Source organism: Mustela nivalis (assembly GCF_964662115.1).
Source record: "Mustela nivalis genome assembly, chromosome: 4".
Lineage (NCBI taxonomy): Eukaryota > Metazoa > Chordata > Mammalia > Carnivora > Mustelidae > Mustela > Mustela nivalis.
This window is the reverse complement of record NC_139023.1, coordinates 90,284,994-90,308,834: the sequence shown is the minus strand read 5'-3', so window position 1 is coordinate 90,308,834 and position 23,841 is coordinate 90,284,994. Positions and strand designations below refer to the sequence as shown.

The following is a 23,841-nucleotide window of genomic DNA, read 5'->3' as shown; positions in this document are numbered from 1 at the left end:
GGAGTCTTGCCTTCTTCTTCAAATGGGTTATCTAATCATTTCTTAAAACTTTACAGTGCTACTCCTTTGAATGGACTCATGGAGAATGACGTGTCCTCTGCTTCATTACACCTGGTCTTATTCCAACTTTTCTTCTTTTCTACAGTGCTCCTTCACAGCTTGAGCGATGGAATCACTGTTTGCTTGGTTTCTACTTGTGATTGTGTAGCACATTTCTTAAGCGCTTTTGGTTCCCTCAAAAAACCAATTTTTTTGTTTTCATAGTACTTTCAGGACTTCTCAGATTACAAACACATGAATGATTTATTTCTTATTCCAGGTCATTAATGAAAGGGCCTGTTTAAGGACACAACAACGTGTGCAAATCCCCTCAGTAGAATTTCTCTCATTGAATAAATTCAAGAGTTTTTTATTTTTTTATTATACAGTTAAACATCTTTTTTCAATGTGCATTGTCTTTTTTTTCCCCTTCGGTAATTTAGTTGCTAATTATCGATGGGCAACAGCTAAGGATGGATCCTGCTACAGTGATGGATGAAGTACAGAAATTTCTAGGAGTCTCTCCTCATTATAATTACTCTGAAGCTTTAACGTAAGTTTATATTCTAATTAACTTATTGAAATTTCAGGAGAGAATTGGTTTTTTAAAAATTGTAGTTTGGTGATGCAGCTATTGTCTTAACTGTTCCTTACATACTATTTTCTGATTAGTCTGACATCAACTACTTGGGAACAAAATTCAACAGTGTAGCAAAGAAACATCCTAAGTACTCTGTTGACATCTAACTAAGAAAAATTTCCCCTAGAAGGAAAGTAGGAAAGCAAAATAATTGTAAATCTTAAAACCAACAATTAACCACAAAAGAGGCTATTTAAGTCAGTAAGTCCTGAGCCTGTTTAACAGACAATAGTGGGAACTCAGTGGAAGCATAAAGAGATGATTAACTAGATGGTTTATGAACTCTCTCTACTGGCTTTTGTGCAATTTTCAAAACCAAAATCAAGCAACAAGAAATCACCCAATAGGTGACTGAATTGGCAGAGGGAGATGTGCTCTTACACATGCTTCTGCTTTTTGCTTCTGTGTTTTTACTCACTGTTTATCTGACCCCATCAGCTCTTCAGGGGCCAAAGCAATTACAGCTCTGGTTTGGTTTTCTTTTCCTCTTTTTTTCTGATTTTCTTAGGTAGCTGACTCCATCTGGGCCAGGACTAGGATAACACAAGAGAAGCATTAGGATTTAAGGAGGCACTCACTCTCAGGTCCATGCAAATGCCTGAGCATGGGTGCCTCCTAAATCTTTGCACCTCATGTCCCTCTCTTACCTTAATCCTGACTTTGGCCTCCATTTAGCGTTTGAAATAAGACCTCCATCTTACTTTCTCCACTATTATGGTCAGAAATCAAATTTCTGAGGGTTGTTTTGTTCCTATTTCACACCCCTAGAGCAAGTGGAAGATTCTGAGTTGGATAGGCCATGGACCTGACCCCCACTATAACACTTTCTTTTTTAATTTTAGGGTCATAGACTGAACCTTAAAGAAACTTAAAAGGACTGTTATGGAATTCTTCCATTGTATTTCTCACTATAAAACTCACTTCTATAGATCAACTGATTTTCTTTTCATTGTGTGCTGCATCATATAGCAAGTTAGAAGCTGTGAGAGGCAGAAGGATTCCTTTACCTCTCAGCATCCCTTACAACAAAGATTGGCAGAAAAACATCAAATACTGCTTATGTCTTGAACAAATCATATATAGAGACATATGTAAGAAAGACATTTTGGGATGGAGGACAAAGGAACTTGGATTTTGAGCTTCCTTCCCAAGAGCCATTTACTTTGTTATTACTATTAACCTTCTGCCTTCAGTGTTTTTATACTACGAGTACTGTTAGAGCTTTGTAGAGCTTAGTTCGAGTACTAACTAACAGAGACACTACTCGCCTTAGGTATTTAACTTTCAGCTTGACCTTAAAGAAACCTGAGTGATTGTAGTTTGCAGTTAGAAATTCAAGTCCCCTTTGCTTTATATCTTTTTTAAGTGTCTCTCAGAAAAGAAAGCTTTTATTTTCTAAACAGTTTTCTATTTCAAGTTGGTTTATCTTTGGGTCTCTTTTATAGAGCATATAGCAAAGCACTGTATTTCAGAAAAAAGAAGTGAAGTATCCTATAAAGACATAATCTCCTTTTTTTATAGAATGGTCCTTGACCTGCATGCTGTGTTATTTGTCCCCTTTGTATCCAGCTCAGTGGCAAGCTTTTTATTCACCTCCACTGCCGAGAAAAGGGAGTGTAAACTTAAGAGAAGTAGTATCAAAGGAACGTACTTTATACAAAGAACTTTGGATCACTTTGCACCTGGGTTGTATCTGGCTGAAATTGCCTGTTATATGCTGCTCTAGCCTGGTATGGGGCTCAGTGGGTAAAGCAGCAAGATAAGGTATGTGTAGTCTCTGAAACCACAGCTTCTCGCCCTACAGGGCTGCCCAAGCTCTCACCCTGCTGATAGAGATAAGGTACAGCCATTCAGTTTCTTTTTATATTTTCTTGTCAATCATAAGTTGGCCTTAAACACATCAGCCCTGGAGCTGTTGTAGAGTATTTGGAATTTCAGGTCACTGTCTTGGGTCTGAACTGATGCATATCCTCCTTCACCAAGCCCTTTGCAGTTCCAAATCCTGCCCTGATCATTTAGTTACTCTTGTTAAAGTAACTATACTGATACGTTTTTTCTCATCAAGGATGAGCAGGAGTCAAACAAAATGTATGTCCTCAGGAATTTAATTTATTGCTTCATATTTTTTCTGCTAGTGGTAGTGAAGACTATCTCTTTAGAACTTAAAAAGAAATAATTAAAATCCTCTAAGAATGTACTGAACTGCAAACGGAGATATGAATTCTCAACTAACCACATAAATCCAGGTTTTTTTTTTCCACACAGAAGAATAAATGAATGAAACTAGGTCTACACAAAGATTTTACTATACAGTCTTGGCATGAAAAAGTACTCCAATTTAAGCACTCTATAAACTGATTCTCTTCAATATAAAAACAGTTCCAATTTCAAAACTATTTTCAAGAAAAATGGCAGTAAGTTTCTATTGTAAGAGTATTCTTTATTCCTTTCTGCAATTGCTAAAAAAACGTATTCACGACTTCCAAATTTCAATGCAGTCATTGGATAGTCTATGATGTCTTAACATGAATTAGTACTGGCATAATGAATTTTAAATGACCAGTGAATATGTAAAAAAAAAATCCGATTTTCTTGGTCAGGATGGATGTGATTTAAATAAGCAGAAAAGTTTTAAATAATATAAAAGTTTTAACAATATAAATGATTAATATAAATCAATTAAGGAAATAAGTATTTTACAATTCTTGTTCAATATAACCTTCATGTTTAAAGTGTAAATAGGATTGATATAATCAAACTATTTTAGCTTTCATGTTATATGTTACATATGTTTTAGGCTGATTGATCATTTGAGAGAAACCAGCAAAAATCATGTTTAGCGTGGAACTGTACTAATTTGTATAAACTAATTTACGAAAAATATAAACTTTTTGTTTTTCCATGAACTATGAACTCACAATTATACATAGCCACCAATGACCATGACAAGAGGTTTCATATGTGGAAATACTGGTTAAACACCTGCACCTGATATCTTTATTTCTCAGTCAGTTAACCTATTTGTTAACACAGATGAAACTGGATTGAGTTATATGAATTTTTAATAGAAATTTCCTGTGAAACTTCAATAAATGAACAGTAAGAATTTGAAGGCCAGGGCCTGAATAAAGATAATGCGTTTGTTTTGTTTTGTTCTGTGGGTAGGGCTTCACTAAGTCATAAAGAATCAAAGCTGCTTCAGAATTCAAGAAGGTCTTCAATTGTGTCTCATCCCACTTCCCCTAGCAACCAAATTTATATTCCCGAGGAAGTCTTTCCTATCCCATTCTAGATGAGTTTGAGTAAAAAGGTGCCACATTAAAACTTTTTTCAGTAGCAAAAATAAAATTTAAAAAAAAAAAAAAAGTAGCCATAGTAGCTAAAATCTGTTGGTTCCCTGGACCACCCATGAAAGAAGCACCTAACAATGGTAAGTACTGAAAAAGATAGTGTGTCCCAATTTCTTAAGATTAATTTGTTTTAAAAGTGGTTGGTTATAACATTTGAAAATCAATATACATGTATATATTCTACATTTCTATGTTTTCATATATCTCTTCCTACCAACAGTAGATGTGATAGGTACTATTAGCTCCATTTTTCAGCTAAAAAAAAAAAAAAATGAAAACAAGCACAGAAAAAACTAAGCCAAAAGTCACTCAGCAAATAAATTGAGGAGTCAGGACTAAAATTCAATCAGCCCACTGAACTGTGCTGCCAATCTATTAAGCTCTTTAAGTTGGCGCAAGATGTTAGAACCAGAGAAAAACAATACTGTAAACTGTGACTAATGACTAGTATACCAATAGGAAGTATTTTCTTCAAAAGACTGAAACTTTAAAATGAGCTTTTTAAGTTGTCTCAGGCTTTCTTATAAAAAGAATCCATCTTCAGACACACAATCACTTGGCATAGTAAATGTGCGATCATGGTGATATGCAAATTAAAATCACACTGAAAGACAACTAGAATGTCTATAATCCAAAAGACAATACCAAATGTTAGTCAAAACGTGGAGAAACTGGAACCCTCATATGTTGCAGATGACAATGTATAATATATGGCCACTAAGGAAAAGCAATTTTGCATTCTCTTAAAAACTAAACAGAGGCTTACAAATAATGCCACTCCCAAGAGAAATGAAAACCTGTGTCCAAGAAACACTTGTTCAAAGAAGCATTATTAATAATAGCCAGAAACTGATAACCGCATGGTGGGAACCACAAGTGATTCCTACTTTGTTGGACTCTACTTCATAAATTTAAATTAACAGTTTATCATCCCATTGCCTGCCCTGTGATTTTTTAAGACTCATGCTTAGTCAATGTTCTCCAGCATTGTGATTTTACGCTATTGATACTGCTTTTAGAATGCTCTTATGAAGTGAGGAAATCTATGTGTTTGAAATGACAAAAAAAAAAATTATAAATAAGTAAATGAATGAATGAATGCCAAAAACTGGAACTGACCCAAATGTCCATCACCTGGTAAATGGATTAACAAAATCTGGCATATCCACCCCAGCCAAAAAAAAAAAAAAAAAGGGGGTGGGGGGTCTCCAGAAAAGACAGACTCAAAGCAGATCAGTGCTAGCCTGGGCCTAGAGGTAACAGCAGGGATTGCTTCCAGTGGGCTCTAAGGAATTTGGGGGGATTATGAAAATGTTCTAATACTGGATTGTGGTGATACTTATACAACTATATAAACTTGCTACAAATCACCTAATTGTATACTTAAGATGGGTGTTCTAAGTAAATTATACCTTAAAAAAACTGTTACAAATAAAACAGGTATCAGCAAAGTGGTTCATTAAATGATAAAAGCATATTTGTGGAGAGGGAACTGATTTAAAAAACAAAACCAAAAACTAACTTCCGTGTTTGTTCCATATTAGTGACACCTGAATGATGGTGTTTTGATTCTGAAATTTACCAGCACTGTTTGCAACTCACTATTCTCCCATGGAAATGTTATTTCAATCTAAAGTTATTTTAAACATACTTGAACTTCTAAGTATAATCTGAATATTCCCTAGGATTCACCTGCCCAAATGTTACCAGTTGGAGGCTGAATCATTGGAGAATTTCAATTGTCCCTGTCTACAAGTCTCTTCCAGTTATTTCTAGACATCTCCAGGTGATATTCTATAGAAATTTAAGAACCAATCCATTCTTTTTTTTTTTTTTAAGATTTTATTTATTTACTTGAGAGAGAGCATGCACAGTGGGGGGAGGGGGGCAGAGAGAGAGGGAGAAGCACTCTGCTTGCTGAGCAGGGAGGGAGCCAAATGCAGGGCTCCATGCCAGAATTCCAGGATCATGACCTGAGCCAAAGGCAGATGCTCAACAGACTGAGCCATCCAGGTGCCCCCACCTTTTTAAGGTTTTATTTATTTGATTGAGAGAAGAACCAATTCATTCTTGTTTTAGTCTAATTCTACAAGATTCTATTGGATGACTATTATATGCAAGACTCTGGATACCATGATACAGGATCTCATATAATAAACAACACAAAAAATTTCCCCCAAAAGGTTCACTTCCTGAAGTCCTCTAAAGGAGGTCCTAGCCATGACTACTGAGTGCCTACCCAAAGAAACGTTTCTTCTTGTCTCACCAGATACCAGTGGTACCAAGGGTAATCTTAAAAGAAATACTGTAATATTCTAAACAGATACGGAGAGATCTTTCTCTCTTTCATGTCAAGCTTCTTCACCTGAACTCTGAAATTGCATTGCTGATGTCTTCCAACTCATAATGTGAACATCAACCCCTTCACCTCTAGCACAAGTCACCTGGAAAATAAACATGATCACTCTTCTGCCTTCCTCTCCTTTTCCACTCCAACACACTTAGGCCATTGCCTGTGAGCTTATGCCTACAGATGCCTGGATGGATTAACTGTACAGACTGATGAATTTTGACAAATGGTTACAGTTGTCTATACTACCACAATCAAGACACAGAACATTTCCATTTACCCAAAAAGTTTCTTCATGCTCCTTTGCCCCTCACTCCCGATCCCCAGCAACCACTCATCTATTTTCTTTAATTTAGCATAGTGCTTTCAAATTGTTATAGCTTGATATGTCCTTTCCATTCCTATACACATTTTAGAATGATCCTTACAATTCCTATAAAATCCACAGGGGTTTTTTATTGGAATCACACTGAATCTATAGATAAATTTGGAGAGAGCTGATACTTTAAAAATACTTATTGTTTTGATCTGTGAACATGGTTTAGCCTCTTTGTTTGTGTCTTCTACAGTTTCTCTTAACAATGTTTTATAGTTTTCAGTGTCAGATCTTGCAAATATTTTGTTAAATTTTTCCCTAGGTATTTCACATTTTTAGGCTAACTTAAATGTGTTATTTCAGTTGCCAATTGTTCACTGCTCACACTACAATTTTAAGAAAAAGTCAGAAACAATATTTTTAGTAATGAGGATTTTAAAACAAAATGAAAAAGTAACCCCAAGTGATAATTATTTCTAATGAAGAAGAAAGTAGGGCAATAGAATTATCAAATTACAAAAGCAATGTGAAAGAATTATCATTGCTGACTCTTACTTTTTATATTCAAGCATGGAAATTACTATTTATTCATAATGAATAATACTATAAAATGTAACCAGAGACCAGTGGAGAAGAAAAGACACTGGACTTAGAGTAAGGAGGCCTAGATTTAAGTCATGACCCGGGTATGGAAAAAATATATAGTCCAAGAGAAATAAACCTTGACAAACATTTCCTTCTTTTTCATTTTTTAATTCAGCTAACCTTTAGTGAACATTGATGAAAAGCCAAAACACTTTAAGTGCCATAAAATGGGAAGAATCCTGTACTCCATATCATTAAGAGATTTTAATGAAAACTCTTTAATGAAAAGGAAAAAGAATTACATAAAATACTTTGGTAAACTGGGACACCTGGGTGGCTCAATCAGTTGAGCATCCAATGGCTTTGGCTTAGGTCAAGATCTCACAGTTAGGAGATAGGGCCCACATTCAGCTCCATGCTCAGCACTGAGTCTGCTTGAGATTCTCTCCCTCGAACCCTCCCCTGCTTTCTCTGGCTCTCTCTCTCAAATAAATAAATAAAATCTTAAAAAAATACATTTTGGCAAACTAAAATATAAGTTTAGTATGTTAACTAACTGGAATTAAAATTAAAATATAAGAAATTATTAAATAATAAACAAATAATACTATGTGAAAGATTAAAAATAAATAAAATATAAATGTAATGTGCTACCATTATTTTGATTATAGTTATGCCATGAAAATCCACATTTATAGGTATTGTGACTTTAATACAGAGCTCATACCAAAACAAGAAAGGGGCTATGTAAAAAAATTAAGTGGATGACAGCTGAAGAATCCTAAGATTAATCACTCCATGGCACACCAAACACTTTCTCTTCTATTATTCTGTAATTGTATGGTATAAATACTACCTAAGTCCATAGATATGGATGAAACCTGACTTGTCATTTTTAAATCCTACAAAGGAAAAGAACAGACTTGAAATTCATAAAACTTTTTCCTTCCAGATGAAGGAGGTAGGCTTATTAATTTCTATTAATAGAAGACCTTCTGCTGACAATTTTTCTATTAGGAATCTGGCAAACTTACAAATATGACAGATGGACTAAGAATTCAGAAGTATGCCAAAAGAATTTATGCAAAGTGACTTAGTCAAAAAATATGCCAGTTTCTCTGGTTATAGATTAAGATCCAAAAATATATTCATGGTTTTGGTCATTATAACTTATAAATTTCTTTAAAAATACTTTTTTGTGTTTTGTGTTTTTAATTTTTTTTAGGTTTGATTCTCATAAAGGTTTCTGGTGTCAATTATTGGAAGAAGGTAAAACAAAATGCCTAGGAAAGAGCAAAGGAAGAAAATACCCTCCAATGGATCCTGATGTAAGTATAAAGCTTATAAATACAAACTAAATAAGCAAACTAATAAATAATATGTATTTTCTTATAAAAGTGGTTAAAATAAAAAATTAGCCCTTCTAAAAATATCAAGTGACATGTGGATTTCAGTGTATCTAGGTTGTTTATTTGGATTTTTCCAATTACACACGTCAAGCAGGAATAAAGGAAAACAACAGAATTTTCTTTTTTGAAGCAGAACATAGAAGGCAACGTCTGATTACAAAAAGAATGATACATTCATAGAAATTTTAGCACTAAAAATGTTAATTTAAACCAAGACAGGAAATACATCAACTGGAAATTAAGAACAGGACCAAAAGATTTCTATTTTTTCCCCCATTAAGTCATCCTATAGTAGTAAATGTGGTCTGCATAATACTATTTCTTTAACAGTTTTCTTTGGATGATTATTAAAATTTACTTTAGAGCACTATAAAAATAACCCTTACACATTAATAGAAACTCAAGGGTATTTCCATGGTATTTCACATTAATAATTATACATTAATACACACTAATTAATAATTACACATTAATAGAAACTCATGGTATTTCCATGGTATTTCAAGAAAGTAATATAAAATACATCACTTTCATTTATGTCCAGGCTATTTCTCTATTTATTAAACTAAAATGTTTAAAAGACATTGTAGAACATCTTTCTTAGCATTTTATTTTACTCCTATCAAACACAGACATAATGAGACATAATATTAGATTTTGTGGTAGAGAAAGATAAGAAAAACAAATTTTAGAATATCAGTACTACTTCCATTGGACATTCTTTCCTGCTTTGTCAAAGATTAATTGACCATAGAGTTGAAGGTCTATTTCTGGGCTCTCTATTCTGTTCCATTGATCTATGTGTCTGTTTTTGTGCCAGTACCATGCTGTCTTGATGATGACAGTTTTGTAATAGAGCTTGAAGTCCAGAATTGTGATGCCACCAACTTTGGCTTTCTTTTTCAATATCCCTTTGGCTATTCGAGGTCTTTTCTGGTTCCATATAAATTTTAGAATTATTTGTTCCATTTCTTTGAAAAAGATGAATGGCTTAAGCGGGTAGGAGAAGAATAAATGAAACAAGATGGGATTGGGAGGGAGACAAACCATAAGTGACTCTTAATCTCACAAAACAAACTGAGGATTGCTGGGGGAGGCGGGTTGGGAAAAGGGGGGTGGGGTTATGGACATTGGGGAAGGTTTGTGCTTTGGTGAGTGCTGTGAAGTGTGTAAACCTGGTGATTCACAGACCTGTACCCTTGGGGATAAAAATATATGTTTATAAAAAATAAAAAATAAAAAATAAAAAATTTAATTTAAAAAAAAAAGAGTATCAGTACTTCCATATTGATACGCCAGAAACGTTACTGTGTAATACATTCCAAGAGTTTATTAACTCATACTTCTGACACCAAATGTGCCACATTTCATACCAACCAAGTATGCAGATTTCTACAGATACCAACTAAGTGCCCTGTAGTTTAACTCAATTGTGACACTAACCAGTATAGACTCCACAGGTAAAGGACTTACTACCACAGGCCTGCCCTTCCTTCAGACTATAATAGCAAGTAACAGGTTCCTAGGTTACTTACTTCTGTCCAAAGTGGCTATAAATCAAGGGTTCTCATGCCCCCTTCCTCAGGTTTTAAAATTTGCTATAACAGTTCAGAGAACCCAGGGAAACACTTTATTTTCTATTATTATAAGAGATAAAAAATGAATAACCAGAGTGAGAGGCACATAGAACAAGGTCCAGAAGAGTGTTAAAGCACAGGAGTTTCTGTCTCTGTAGAGTTTGTGGTGTGCCACCCTCCCAGCACATGGATGCATTTACAAACCCTGACATTCTCCATAATCTTCACTTCAGGTTTTTATGGGTGTCCCATTAACATAGGCATGATTGATTAAATCACCTGCCATTAGTCATTACCTCAATTCCCAGTCCTTCTTCCCATCTTTGGAGGTCAAAGGATAGAGCTGAGAGTTCCCAACCTCTAATATTATGTTTGGTTCCTCTAGCAACTACCACCCCACCCTCTCCATCTGACACTATCTGTGGTCCCACCAAGAGTCACCTCATTAGCATAAACTTGGGTATGGTTTAAAGGGCTTATTATGAATAACAAAACACACTCCTTTCACCCCTATCACTGAGGAAAAAAATGGTTTTAGAAGCTCTGTGCCAGGAACCTGAGATGAAAACCAATTATATATATTTCTTATTATGTCACAATATCAAGTATATACTGGATTTATTTGAAGGCGTAGAGTGGTTGATTTTATGCAAATAGAGACCAGAGAGAAGGCAAGAGTAAAGGAGGCTTCTTAAAGACCACAGAAACACGAATGTGTGAATGTTTGAGAGAAGGCAGTATTATCACATTGCTTGCTTCTCCCCCATTACAGAAAAATGCCAGCACCCAACTCACCAAAACATCATAGAATGCATTTAATCCAAGTAAATTAAGAAAGTTGTTGGCCTACTCCTACTTTTACTTTGTTTATGAAAATAACAGTGTAGAAAAATAAAACCTGACATTCTAAATTAATACCACTAAATCTAGGGGGCACCTGGGTGGCTCAGTGGGTTAAAAACTCTTCCTTTGGCTTTGGTCATGATCCTGGGATTGAGGCCTGCCTCGGACTCTCTGCTCAGCAGGGAATCTGCTTCTCCCTTTCTGTGCCTGCCTCTCTGCCTACTTGTGATCCTCAGATAATCCTCAGTATATAAAAATCTTAAAAAAAAAGAAACCACTAAATCTAATATCTCTCCAGATCAAAAGTATGTAGTAGATTCTTTAATTTAATAATAGGCCAATAAATAACCTGATATTGAAGGTGTTATATGATTCCTTCTTTTTATACTTTTATATTATAAATGTATATATTATCTCCTCTTATTACATTATTTTACATGAGTTTATATGAAGTAGTCAGATTACATTTACTTACATTTGCATATATCCTATCTGTGGTTTTATCTAAAATACCCCCCCTTCTGAATGACTGTGAGATAACAATTTATGTTCAATAAATTCTGCATACCACAAAGTTGTATCCTACTAAGTTTTGGCCTGAACATACTAGACTCCAAAATAGAACATATCATACATTGCAAATCTCATTTCATTTTTCTTGCCATAATGAGGGAGCAAAGCAACAAGAGGAAAGGGTACTTGAGTAAGTGGACATGATTACGGGGACACGCATATACACAATAGGACACAGGACAAAGTTTGTCTGCAATGGCACATTGACACAGGCAGACAGGTTTGAAAATGATGCCCAAAAGGTAGAGGTAAGGTTGAGATAATCCTCAGTATCAGAGGTTCAATTCAAACACCAAAGGGATGGACAGTAGAAATGGATCCCAGGAGGTTCAATCCTAGACCTAGATAAGATGTTGTGCAATCACTTACCATATGAAAATATTGGGTGCAAGCTGGCAAGAGAGAAAAAAATGGGGAAGTACAGAAACTCAGAGACAAAGATGTAAGGTTCTTCCCTAGATTCCAGGTCTGGCTGGCAGCAAAGGAGGCACAGAATGATCAGGCTCCCAGATATAGTATCTGGGAAATAAAATTTATCTGTACTGTTTTCTTTTGTCTAAGTGTGCCAGCTCAGCCTGTCGGTGGTTTTAGAGCTAATGACTGAGGACGACCAAAAACAGAAATGAGACAGACAGGCACAAATCACACAGTGGTTTGGGTTTTCCCTTGATCCCGGTAGTGGTTAGAATTTAGCACAACTATTCTATTTAATTCCAGTGATCACGATTCCTACAAAAATCACTGTTACATCAATCCATACCAAATGAGACTTTCTTCTATGGCATTTAAAATCGAGTACCCGATATGACATTTTAAAAGAATAACACAAGGAATTAAATAACAAAATGTTTAAAGGTTCAACTCTGCTGAAAATCTCAGAGTAGGACAAAGCCTGGAGGTACAGATACAGAGGCAGAAATGCTCCCTTTACAACATTCCTAACAACAGTCATCCAACTATATGTGAATGCCACTAAATGCCATCTCACAGCACAGCCCTTTCCAGTTTTGACAAATTCAATTATTAAAACCTTTTCTTTAGTGAAGAGAAATCTACCTCCCTCCAAGTCAAGATAGTTTACAAGGCATTCTTTTCCTTCCTTGGGTCAAATCACACAAATACAGCAAGCTAGAGGTTAACCTGGTTTACCTACTGCATTTTCAAGCCTACCACAATACTGGTTTTAGCAGTATGCCTTTGTACACCTTAAAACTCTCTTAAGAAAGTATTACGTACCTTCAAAATCTAAACGTAATGATGACCAAGGAGTATTTGATATTGTGCATGTACCAAACTAACATTTTCCAAAGCAGAAGTGATTTGAAGTCACAGCTACTTTTCTAGCAACTCAATCAAGTTACTGTAACATTTAATTCTGCACAATCAAGTAAATCCCATGCTTACTACAAAATCTCTTTCCCTGCTAAAAACAATGTATGTACCTAGAGCATCTATTTTGAAGAAGAGAGTCGCTGTGTTTGTATTGTGCTAAATAAATAGCCCACATGCTTAATATAAATCTCAACCCAGGTATGGTATAATTGATGCAGATTTAAACATCATCACAGTAGATGAAATATACTTTAATCCTCAAAGTGAAATGTCCTCTTATATCCCACCTCAGAGCAGAGCGTTTCTGTCAAGCTACTACCGAGATCACAATGTGGAACTGTCCAAACTGCTACACAGACTGGGGCAGCCTCTGCCATCCTGGCTGAGACAGGAGCTGCAGAAAGTGAGATAGCACTGAGAAAACATCTCGAGAATCCATCTGCCATGTAACATTCACCTTTCACAAAGCTTCCAGAAGCTACCAAAAGGCTGTTTAAAAATATACCTCTTCAAATAAGAAAAAAAGAACAAAGTTCCTTCCATGTGCTGGCATGTGGATGACTGGGGGAAAAAACAAAAAACAAAGAGAGAAAGAAAACATACCTGTTACAAGCCTTGAGGCCTATGGCCTTTCTCTTAATCCATATCTGAGCCTGTGGGATTATTGTAGACTACTGTGCACTCATGTGGAAGTCAACTGCAACCAATATAGGTGTCAGATGCAAATGCAGAATTGTTCCATTTCATAGTAATATTTACACTTTTATATATCAACTAAAATTGTGTCTCTGTAGATTTTTAGATCACTGTTTGCCTGTAAAATGTTTTCTTATTCTTTGATCCTATAAAGTGTCCTACAAAACAAGAAGCAAAATAAACATCATAATGTAGCATAAAATGCCAAAGGCGTAATACCCATGAAGAATGCTTGCCAAGATATAAATCCACTGGATACTTAGAAAGAATTGTAAATTATAATTTGTTGCTAGATCAGAGAGTGGAAAAGTTCTCTATGAGGTTTATCTATATCAAAATAAAAAGGTAAGTGCTATAGCAAAAAAAAAAAAAACCTGATTTTTCATACACGTACTCTAGTGCATTTATGTAAAAATTACTAACTCCTCTGTAGTAATTGTTATACTGAGATATGTTGTAAAGTCATCGAAACGTATATGGAAACATGCTGAATATACTAAAACAGTAAATGGTAATGTAAATTGTACTCACGAAATCCTCTAAAAGGGAGAAATTGCAGGGGTCTGAAGATATTATCATTGACAACTTGTATTCTCTTTTTGTGAGCTACAAACCTACTCCAATAGTTCTCACTGGTTCTACAGAAACACTTGCATAGAATGTGAGCTATGTGTCATCTCCAGAAACATACTGACTTTTAAAAGTAAAAAACTTTTTTAAAAAATTTCTCCAAAACAAGACCTATTAAATAAAAACTAAGCACAGTGTCTTTAGATGATGTTATTCATATTTAAATCATAGAAAAATTGCATCTTTCCAGATAGTTCAAAATGAAATTGTATAATGTAGAGATTTATAACAAAAAACCAAATTGATATATGATTTTTAATCTCATATTTCCCATGATACTTTTAATATAAGGCAAAAGAAAATAAGCCAGGGCCATGTCTCCCTTTTTTTAGAATATTTTGTATGGTCTCTCATGAAAGGCAATAAAACATAGTTAAATATAAAGATTATCTACCAAATTAAATGGAGGAAGTACAAAGATGAGGCAGACATGATTCCTTAACTTAAACTTTAATTGATCATATGGTTAATAAAGTATTCAGAAAAGAATCATACTTATTGTCCTATGCTTACATTTAATTAATTTTTAAATTCACTGTACATATAAAAAAATTAAGTAGCAAATTCCCTGCTATGATTACATAAGCCGTTATAAAATGTTATCATAAGTATGATCAAGGAAAAAAAAGATATGCAAGGAAAAGTCATAGCCCAAATATTTTCTTGGTCATTATAATGTGTGAAACTAAACTCTATCAATTCCTCACTAATTAGAAAACAAATTCTGAGACCCTTCCACTTACTACATTATAGTTATTAAATATTTTTTAAGTCTTATGCTCCCAAATGATATACTGTTTTAAACAAATACTCTAATAGCCAAAAGAACTGGAGAAAGAAAAAGTTTTCAAGACCCCTACTGTAAAAGCAATATCAAAGTCATTTGGACAAATATGGTGAACTCAATCTTCATGCTTACTGCTAGCCTTTTTAAAGCAGCATTTGCCCAGCATGGTAGGAAAATGAATGTAGTGTTTCACCTCCACTAATTTAAGAAAACTGGCTTAAGAGGGGCACACATAGTGAGAGTAAGCCCCAGCGGTTATATACAGTATCATGGTTTTATTTTGGCATTTCTACTGATAAAAAAAAAAAAGAGAAAAAGAAAAAAATGATACATTTGTGTTTTAATGATGAGACGTGTATTTAAATTTCTAAACAAAGCTGCTCCTGGCACAATTTTGTCTAGATAAACTGAGTCAAGGGAACATCATACCCTTTAAGATAAATGTTAAAAAACATACTGGATGCTTGTATAATGAAGGAAAAAGGAAAAGATCATACCAAAATTTACTCATTCACAGGAAAGGCATTATGCTATCTATAGTAGCAAACCTTTGAAAGGATTTTTGACCACTTAATATATCTTGGAGGCAACATCAAATTCTAGAGTACATACATACTTTCTACATTATATACTCCAGCTGGTTATTAAGATATTCTAAAAGTAACATAAATACATATGAGAAAAGAATGAGAGCTAATGTGATTTAAAACTGGCTTTGTATAGAATTCCTTTTTCATTGCTTAAAATTGGAACTTCCTCAGGAAGAAATGAAATGGTTATTTCAATGTTTATAGCTATGATATTCTTGTCATTCACATTGAATGAAAATTACTGGAAACATTTTTTCTCTGAGTTTTTTAAAATAAAAAAGCTGAATATAATTCTGATAGTAGCATGGTACCTCATATGTACAACAATAAACTGTGATAAGAAAATGAAAAGTTTGGGCCTGGTGATTTTAGGTAATAAGCAGGTATTTGATTGTTTGTGTTTGCCGGGGACAGAGTGGGAGGTGGTTATAGAACCCAAGTACCACTAATATAACTCAAAATGGAGAGACGCGTGGAAAACTTCCAATTAGAAAATAGGTAAGGTTATTTTTAATAATATAACCCTGCACAGATCCCTCTAATCAATAGTAGCCTTTTTTTTTTTTTTTTTTTTTTTTAGTTCTAATAGATAAGAAGCAACAACTGGGTCACTGTGGGATCCTAGAGTCAGAGAATAAGAGAAACAGCTGTTACTTAAACTTGAGAACCTGAATGATTACAGGGTTTCTTACCTCCAGTACTCTGTTCTGCTGCCCACAAATGGTCTCCTTTCTTTAGAGCTTTAAAAGGTGTCAACTAATTTCTCTTTTATTACAAATCTATCCAAAAAAATCTCTGCCCAAAAAAACACAAAACCAAACAAACAAACAGATGTGCGGGGAGGCAGCCATTTATCCAGATCTTCCACAAACTTTTTTTCCTCTATTCCAGCCCCTTTCTTCCCTAGAAATCAGATTTTCTCATGTTGCAATGCCCCCCAGCCACCCGCAAGTACATGCACCATTCCATTTCCCCATAGGTTTGTCTCCCACACACAGAGTTCTCTAGAATGGAATACATCAGACGACTCATTCTCTCTCTAAATATGTTATCCTATGTTCCATCTACTCCAAGACCAACTGGTGATGGCTAATAAGCCAACTGCATCAATGTTAGTGGCTTTTTGTGACTTAAAATATTATACTTTCCAGAGATATCAGTACTGCAATTTCCAAGAGAGATGTTTTAACCCGAAGTCTAACTAATGCGGAGGCACTGAACTGTTCATACGTTTGGTATGGAGGAATTTCTCTAATTTTAAATTAAATTCTATCACTGAATTCTATTCTCCCAAAGCTGACTCTTCTTGGCTACCACCTACGACATAGCTGCTGCCTTCTTCCTGCCCATCCCACCCCAAGTACACATACCACCATCCTGAAATAGCTGGCAGTCATGGAGAGAGCAATGAATACTTAAGAAATTATTTGTGTTGGATAGAAATATCTACCTTCTCTTCACTTACTTTACCTAAGAGCAGACTGAATTTACAAGGTCAAGCCATGTCTTGGTCAAGCCAAGACAGTGTGACATTTATTCCATTCTCAAGAAAACCTAGACTCCACTTTGAGTATGCCACTCACCTGCAGCCAAGGGTACCTAACAGAATTTGGGGGCCACATCCCACTACCCAGTGCTACCACTAGTTCTTGCCATTTATTGTCCTCAATAAATTGTCTGATAGAGTTCTCTATACATTCACTGCTCTCAACGAAGGTCACAAAGAATTTCTTCACTTATTTATTATTATACGAATTGTACTCCTCGTACCTTATTATTATTCGAAGGTACCCCCTTGGATCTTCTTCCATTAATCATATATCAATCTCAATCTGTGAGTTTCTATAATTTCTCAGCCTCTGCCCAAAAGTTATAATTATAAAGACTAGTAAATCTTAAAATTGGAACCTACTATATTTTCACCATCTCCTCTGGAGCACCTCTTAGAGAAAGGAATCATGACTAGTGTCAGTAAGTATTAAAGAAAGACGTTTACTTTCCAGATCTAGGCAAATATTTTACTTGCCTAGCAATCCCTTTCAAGGAAGTGAAAAAAAAAATTTCACAAATTTATTACCCGCAGCATAAAGTCTCCAAGATATTGTTAGGAAGAATGTATTTACCCACATTTTATCATACAGAAAACTGAATTAAACTTAATGAAATGTGAAACATTTCCAAAGCACACAGGATCTGTGACAAACCTTACATAAAACTGTCTACATCAAGCTGCTTCTTGGTGATGAGGGGATAAATTAAGTACAGGAACTGCCTGCTGTCTACATATCTGATGCCAAAATGCTCTATTTCAAATCAATAACTAAAATGCAAACCAGATCTTGCTCTTAAATATTATGCATAATTTGTACAGTCGGACCAGAGAAGATTGCTCTTTTTTTCTCTATTTGGTAAATAATATTCTGAATCTGATTCTTTTTTTAAGTTTCAGACACTTTATACAGAAATGCAAGCTCAAAATGTTATATATTCCTAGGGTTCTAATGTATCTTTTCAGAATTTATGAAATTTATGTCCTTTAAAGCAAACACAACTATTTTTTAATTTATTTTCACCTTAATTAAGATGTGCTTTCTTGATAAAAAAATGTTAACCATCATCTGAACTTTCAGCAAGTCATGATCACTGATCACAGATCACCAGAACAAGTTTAATAATTATGAAAACAAACACAATTCCTAAAGGCCCACAAAACCTACTATCAGAAAATAAAGTCTATCCCATACAAATGAATATGTTCAAAAAACTTTTACAAAGTTAAGGATTATCATTTTAAAAATAACAAAAGGCTATGAAAATATAATATTGAGAAAGTCTCACTCCCATCTAGGATCAACTTGATAAAACCATATTGTTCTATCCCCAGTTTATTATAGGGATGTCCTCAGGACAACTAGAGTAGCAATGAGGATAGGTCAGACTGTAGTCCAATATCTATCCTTGACTAAATATCACTGGATAGGTCACTTTTCCATTTGCTGCCTCAATTTCTCTATCTGTTAATGGAAGAAGTCAAATGTGATCACTGTAAACCCGTTCTCCCCTTGCTTTATCATTAGTTATTATAACATTTGGCTTTCCCTGTCTCTCACATATCCTCCCACCAGGCAGGAGCCATGAATGACCTAGGTGGTCAAGTTGCAAGCAGAAACTGGGCCGAAGTAGGTTAACCTGTCACCCCTCAGCTCTCTTGGGAGAACACTCTGGTTTGCTTGTGGCCTGTGGTTTCACAGCAGAAATTTCAGCAGAACTCTATGTTTAAATACAGTATTTAAAGCCACAAACACAACAAAAAGAACTTAGAAACAAAAATGAAAATATGAATATATCTCAAAAATTATGAGGATGAACAAGTATAAATGAGAAGGGGGCACCTGGGTGGCTCAGTCAGTTCAGTGTCTGCCTTTGGCTCAAGTCAGATTCCAAGATCCTGGCATCAATCCCCACAAAAGGCTCCCTGCTCAGCAGGGAGTTTGCTTCTCCCTCTCCTTCTGCCCTTTCCCCCATTTGTGTGTTCTGTCTCTGTCTCTCAAATAAGGAAACATGTGGATTGAGCCGCTGCCTTCGGCTCAGGTCATGATCTCAGGGTCCTTGGATGGAGTCCTGCATCGGGCTCTCTGCTCAGCAGGGAGCCTGCTTCCTCCTCTCTCTCTCTCTGCCTGCCTCTCTGCCTACTTGTGATCTCTCTCTCTGTCAAATAAATAAATAAATAAATCTTTTTTAAAAAAAAGTATAAATAAGAAGAATAATATAAATGAGCTAAATGATCCTTCAGTGGGAAACCAACAGATATTGCTTAAAGTTAGCAAACCAAGACATTAAGGTAGAAGATAATCAGAATTATGGAGATAATCAACAATAACTTGAACAGAAAAGGTAAAAGGGAATTACCTTTATTAAGTGGGACTAGATTATGGGACAAGGGAGAAATATTTGAATTTTTATTTCTAAGTAAAGGCACTGTTTTTATCACAACAGCAATATCTATCATTTTTTTCTCTATTTTTTTTATTTTTAATTTTTTATTTTTTATAAACATATATTTTTATCCCCAGGGGTACAGGTCTGTGAATCACCAGGTTTACACACTTTACAGCACTCACCAAAGCACATACCCTCCCCAATATCCATAATCCCACCCCCTTCTCCCAAACCCCCTCCCCCCAGCAACCCTCAGTTTGTTTTGTGAGATTAAGAGTCACTTATGGTTTGTCTCCCTCCCAATCCCATCTTTTCATTGATTCTTCTCCTACCCACTTAAGCCCCCATGTTGCATACCCACTTCCTCATATCAGGGAGATCATATGATAGTTGTCTTTCTCTGCTTGACTTATTTCACTAAGCATGATATGCTCTAGTTCCATCCATGTTGTCACAAATGGCAAGATTTCATTTCTTTTGATGGCTGCATAGTATTCCATTGTGTATATGTACCACATCTTCTTGATCCATTCATCTGTTGATGGACATCTAGGTTCTTTCCATAGTTTGGCTATTGTGGACATTGCTGCTATAAACATTCGGGTGCATGTGCCCCTTTGGATCACTACGTTTGTATCTTTAGGGTAAATACCCAATAGTGCAATTGCTGGGTCTATCATTTTTTTAAAGATTTTATTTATTTATTTGACAGAGAAAGACACAGCAAGAGAGGGAACACAAGCAGGGAGAGTGGGAGAGGGAAAAGCAGGCTTCCTGTTGAGCAGGAAACCTGATGAGGGTCAGGATCCCAGGACCACAGAATCATGACCTGAGCCCAAGTCAGACACTTAACCACTGAGACACCCAGGTGCCCCAATCTACCATTTTTCTTAAAAAGTCTAAATATTCAGGACCCAGTTTAGTGGGAAGATGACAGAGGAGGAGATATAAGCAGCAGCTGACTTCAGCACATCAGATACTGAATATTATCCAGATTGAGTAATAGGTAAGACCTCCATCTTAGTGCATACACTTACATAGAACATTACTGCAGTGGTTCTAAAAATAGAGTCTGGGGGCGCCCGGTTGGCTCAGTGGGTTAAAGCCTCTGCCTTCGGCTCAGGTCATGATCCCAGGGTCCTGGGATCAAAGCCCAGCGTCGGGCTCTCTGCTCCAAAGAGAGCCTGCTTCCTCCACTCTCTCACTCTGCCTGCCTCTTTGGCTACTTGTGATTTCTAAATAAAAATTTTAAAAAAAAATAAAAATAAAAATAGAGTCTGTGGACCTCTGGCCAAACCAAGTCCCTTCCAGGGGGTCTGCAGAGTCAAAATATCTTTATAAAAATACTAATTTATTATATCCCCTTTTTTATTGATCTTTCCCCAATTCTACAATAGCAATAATAGATGAAACTGTTGGTACTTTAACATAAATTAAGATAGTGACATTAATCTGTACTAGTAGTCATTATATTCTTCACAATTACACACACTCATTAACAAAAAGAAAATTCAGCTGCACTTTAGAATGTCCTGATGAAGCAGTAAGAATTATTAATATTAATAAATTTCAACCTTGAGTACCTGTCTTTTTAATACTCACTGTGACAAAACGGGAAGTAAGCTTAGAGTACTTCTGCCACCTACCGAAGTACTGTTGTCTCAGGCAAAAGCACTTGAGCAATTGAGCTGCAAATTGAACGATCTACTTCGTTTTCTTCTTATTTTTATTCAATATATCGAAACTAAAAGAAAACCAGCTACTTCATTTGTAGAGGATTATCTTTACTTGAAAAAAATGACTGACAGAGAACTCTGGTTATACAGACTTCAGTAACTGGTAAAGATTTTTTTTTGAAAATGAACAAAGTGAGCCTGTCACTTCAAGAAAAACAATTGACTGTATTTATTGCCAATGATTAAACTTGAACTTTCAAGTGAAAATTTAAAGTTTGTAGAACTTGTATCTGCTACTATGATGCTAAAAGCAGACTAACATCTAAATACTTTTTCTGATGAGGTTGATGGTGATATTAACAAATATTATTTTCTAATATTATATAATGAAACATTAACATTTGGAAAACCTGAATAATTCAGTGAACCAATATTTTCCAAATGACCTATGCATGAAGTTACAGAATCATTATTCATGGTACATCATTATAATAGTAAAAGTTTGGGCACCTGGGTGGCTCAGCCTGTTAACATCTGCCTTCTGGTCCGGTCATGATCCCAAGGTCCTGGGATCGAGTCCTGCATCGGGATCCCTGCTCAGCACAGAATTTGCTTCTCCCTCTCCCTCTAAACCTGTCCCTTGCTCATGCTCTCTCTCTCTCTCTCTCTCTCTCTCTCTCTCTCTCTCATGCTTTCTCAAATAAATAAATAAAATATTTTTAAAAAACAGTAAAAGTTCAATCCTTAGGGCAAGACAAACCAATAGCTTTAAATGTAGCAGAATGTGAAAACTTTATCACGTTGGTTTCAAACTCTATATTACAAATATCTTTCAAGAAAATGTCACCTATCATGCTGTAAAGTGTGTAAACCTGGTGATTCACAGACCTGTACCCCTGGGGATAAAAAATTCATTATATGTTTATTTTTTTAAAAAAGATATTAAGGAAGTAGCCACCTATATTATTTTGCTAAAAGTTAAAAAAAATAAAATAAAATAAAATAAAAACTGGATGTAAGATGGTTAAAAAAAGAAAGAAAGAAAATGTTACCTATCAAGTTTAAGTGTAGAATCAAAGAAAAATATCTACAATAATCTGAAAAGGCTATAAATATACAGTTCCCTTTCCCAAATACATATTTGTGTAGGGTCAGATTTTCTTCATATACTTCAACAAAACTGGTGAATCAAAATAAATTGAATACAAAAATAAGTATCAGTATCCCCCTGTCTTCTATTAGGCCAAATATTAAAGAGATTTGCAAAAATGTAACACAAAAACACTACTTTTTTTTGTTTTTGGAAAACAGTTATTTTTCATTAAAACCATGATTTTATTATGGGTTTGTTCTTGTTACTTTTAAATTAAGTAACACTCTAAAATTCCTCAATTTAAATTTCTAATACAGTAAATATTGATAGATATAGCCCTTATAAACAAAACCCCTTTGGAGTCCTTAATAATTTTTTAAATATAAAGGGATTTCACATCAAAAATTGTGAAAGCTACTGACATAGGAGTTGGAAGTAATTTAAGTACCATGAACCAAGACTTATACCATAAACAACAGACTAGAAGGAAAATAGATGGAAATCCAAACTATACCTCCTATCACCTTACCATTCCACTCCCAGACTAGAAATTGCCTGGCTGGAAATTTTAAAATACTGAAAAGGGAAAAGAGAGAAGTACACCTAAGAATGAGATTCTTCTCCCCTTGCCCTTTCTCCTTGCCATGAAAGTGAGTTTGAAAATGAAAGATTAGGGATCTGAGGATCCAAGAATAGAGAAAGCTGTGTCCTACTTTCCATCTAAAACTCTGCAAAGCAGCCACCTCTTCTATGTGCTCTGCTCTCAGTGGTGTGGGAGCAAAATAGTTAAAACAGCACATGGTGTTCTAAGCATATATGACCTAGGATGGCACAGGAACATAAAAGTTCCCATTCTCTATGGAAACTGCAGAAATCACTAACAGGCCTTTTAGATCCAAAGAGACTGGGCAGCTAGAACCAGGAGGACACCTAATGACCTTCCCAAACTGATGACTGTAAGGCATGAGAGGAACCCAGACCATGGAAGCTAGATGTCACTTACCAAAGATGGAACTTGAGAAAGTTCACCCAATGCCAGCATATGACAGATTGCAGCTGAGGCCCAGATGTCACCCTCTCACTTCATGTCCATTATCATGACCACCTTGGGAAGAAAAGGATAGAAGAATCCTGAATTTGACTATTTCCTGAAATAGACGTAAACATTCCCAGTGATGAAATATATCCCAAGTGGGGACAATTATTGAAAACTACATTCTGCACAGGTTTTGGATTATGGAATTCATACTCATATATATACCCATACATCTCAGGTTCAATTAGCAACAATGGAGAAACTCATGGAAAAAGAGGCAATAACTAGCATTGACTATTGACAGACTGAGAGAGACAGCGTCAGTTAAGAAGAGCTGGGGACATGCACAGTGATGTAGTAGGCATGAATGTACAGATGGA

At 35.4% G+C, this 23,841-nt stretch overlaps 1 protein-coding gene and 1 long non-coding RNA gene across 5 annotated transcripts in view; one reads left to right on the top strand and one right to left on the bottom strand.

Annotated features, from left to right (window-relative positions):
• The window catches only part of LOC309862951 (bifunctional heparan sulfate N-deacetylase/N-sulfotransferase 3), a 177,887-nt gene extending 161,825 nt beyond the window's left edge, over positions 1-16,062 (top strand). For 3 of the 4 annotated variants that reach the window (XM_082727397.1, XM_082727394.1, XM_082727395.1), the window contains 3 exons: positions 483-592; positions 8,506-8,608; positions 13,307-16,062. In XM_082727397.1, the coding sequence (XP_082583523.1) occupies positions 483-592; positions 8,506-8,608; positions 13,307-13,426 (333 nt within the window). In that variant the 3' untranslated portion in view covers positions 13,427-16,062. Of the gene's footprint in view, positions 1-482; positions 593-5,714; positions 5,816-8,505; positions 8,609-13,306 lie in introns of those variants that run through there. The other variant, XM_082727396.1, reaches the window with a different exon arrangement.
• LOC309862957 overlaps positions 1-23,495 on the bottom strand; it is a 98,310-nt gene extending 74,815 nt beyond the window's left edge. The window contains exon 1 of the long non-coding RNA XR_014310815.1: positions 23,429-23,495. This is a non-coding gene — a long non-coding RNA (uncharacterized lncRNA). The remainder of the gene's footprint in view (positions 1-23,428) is intronic.
• Positions 23,496-23,841: the final 346 nt, after the last annotated feature.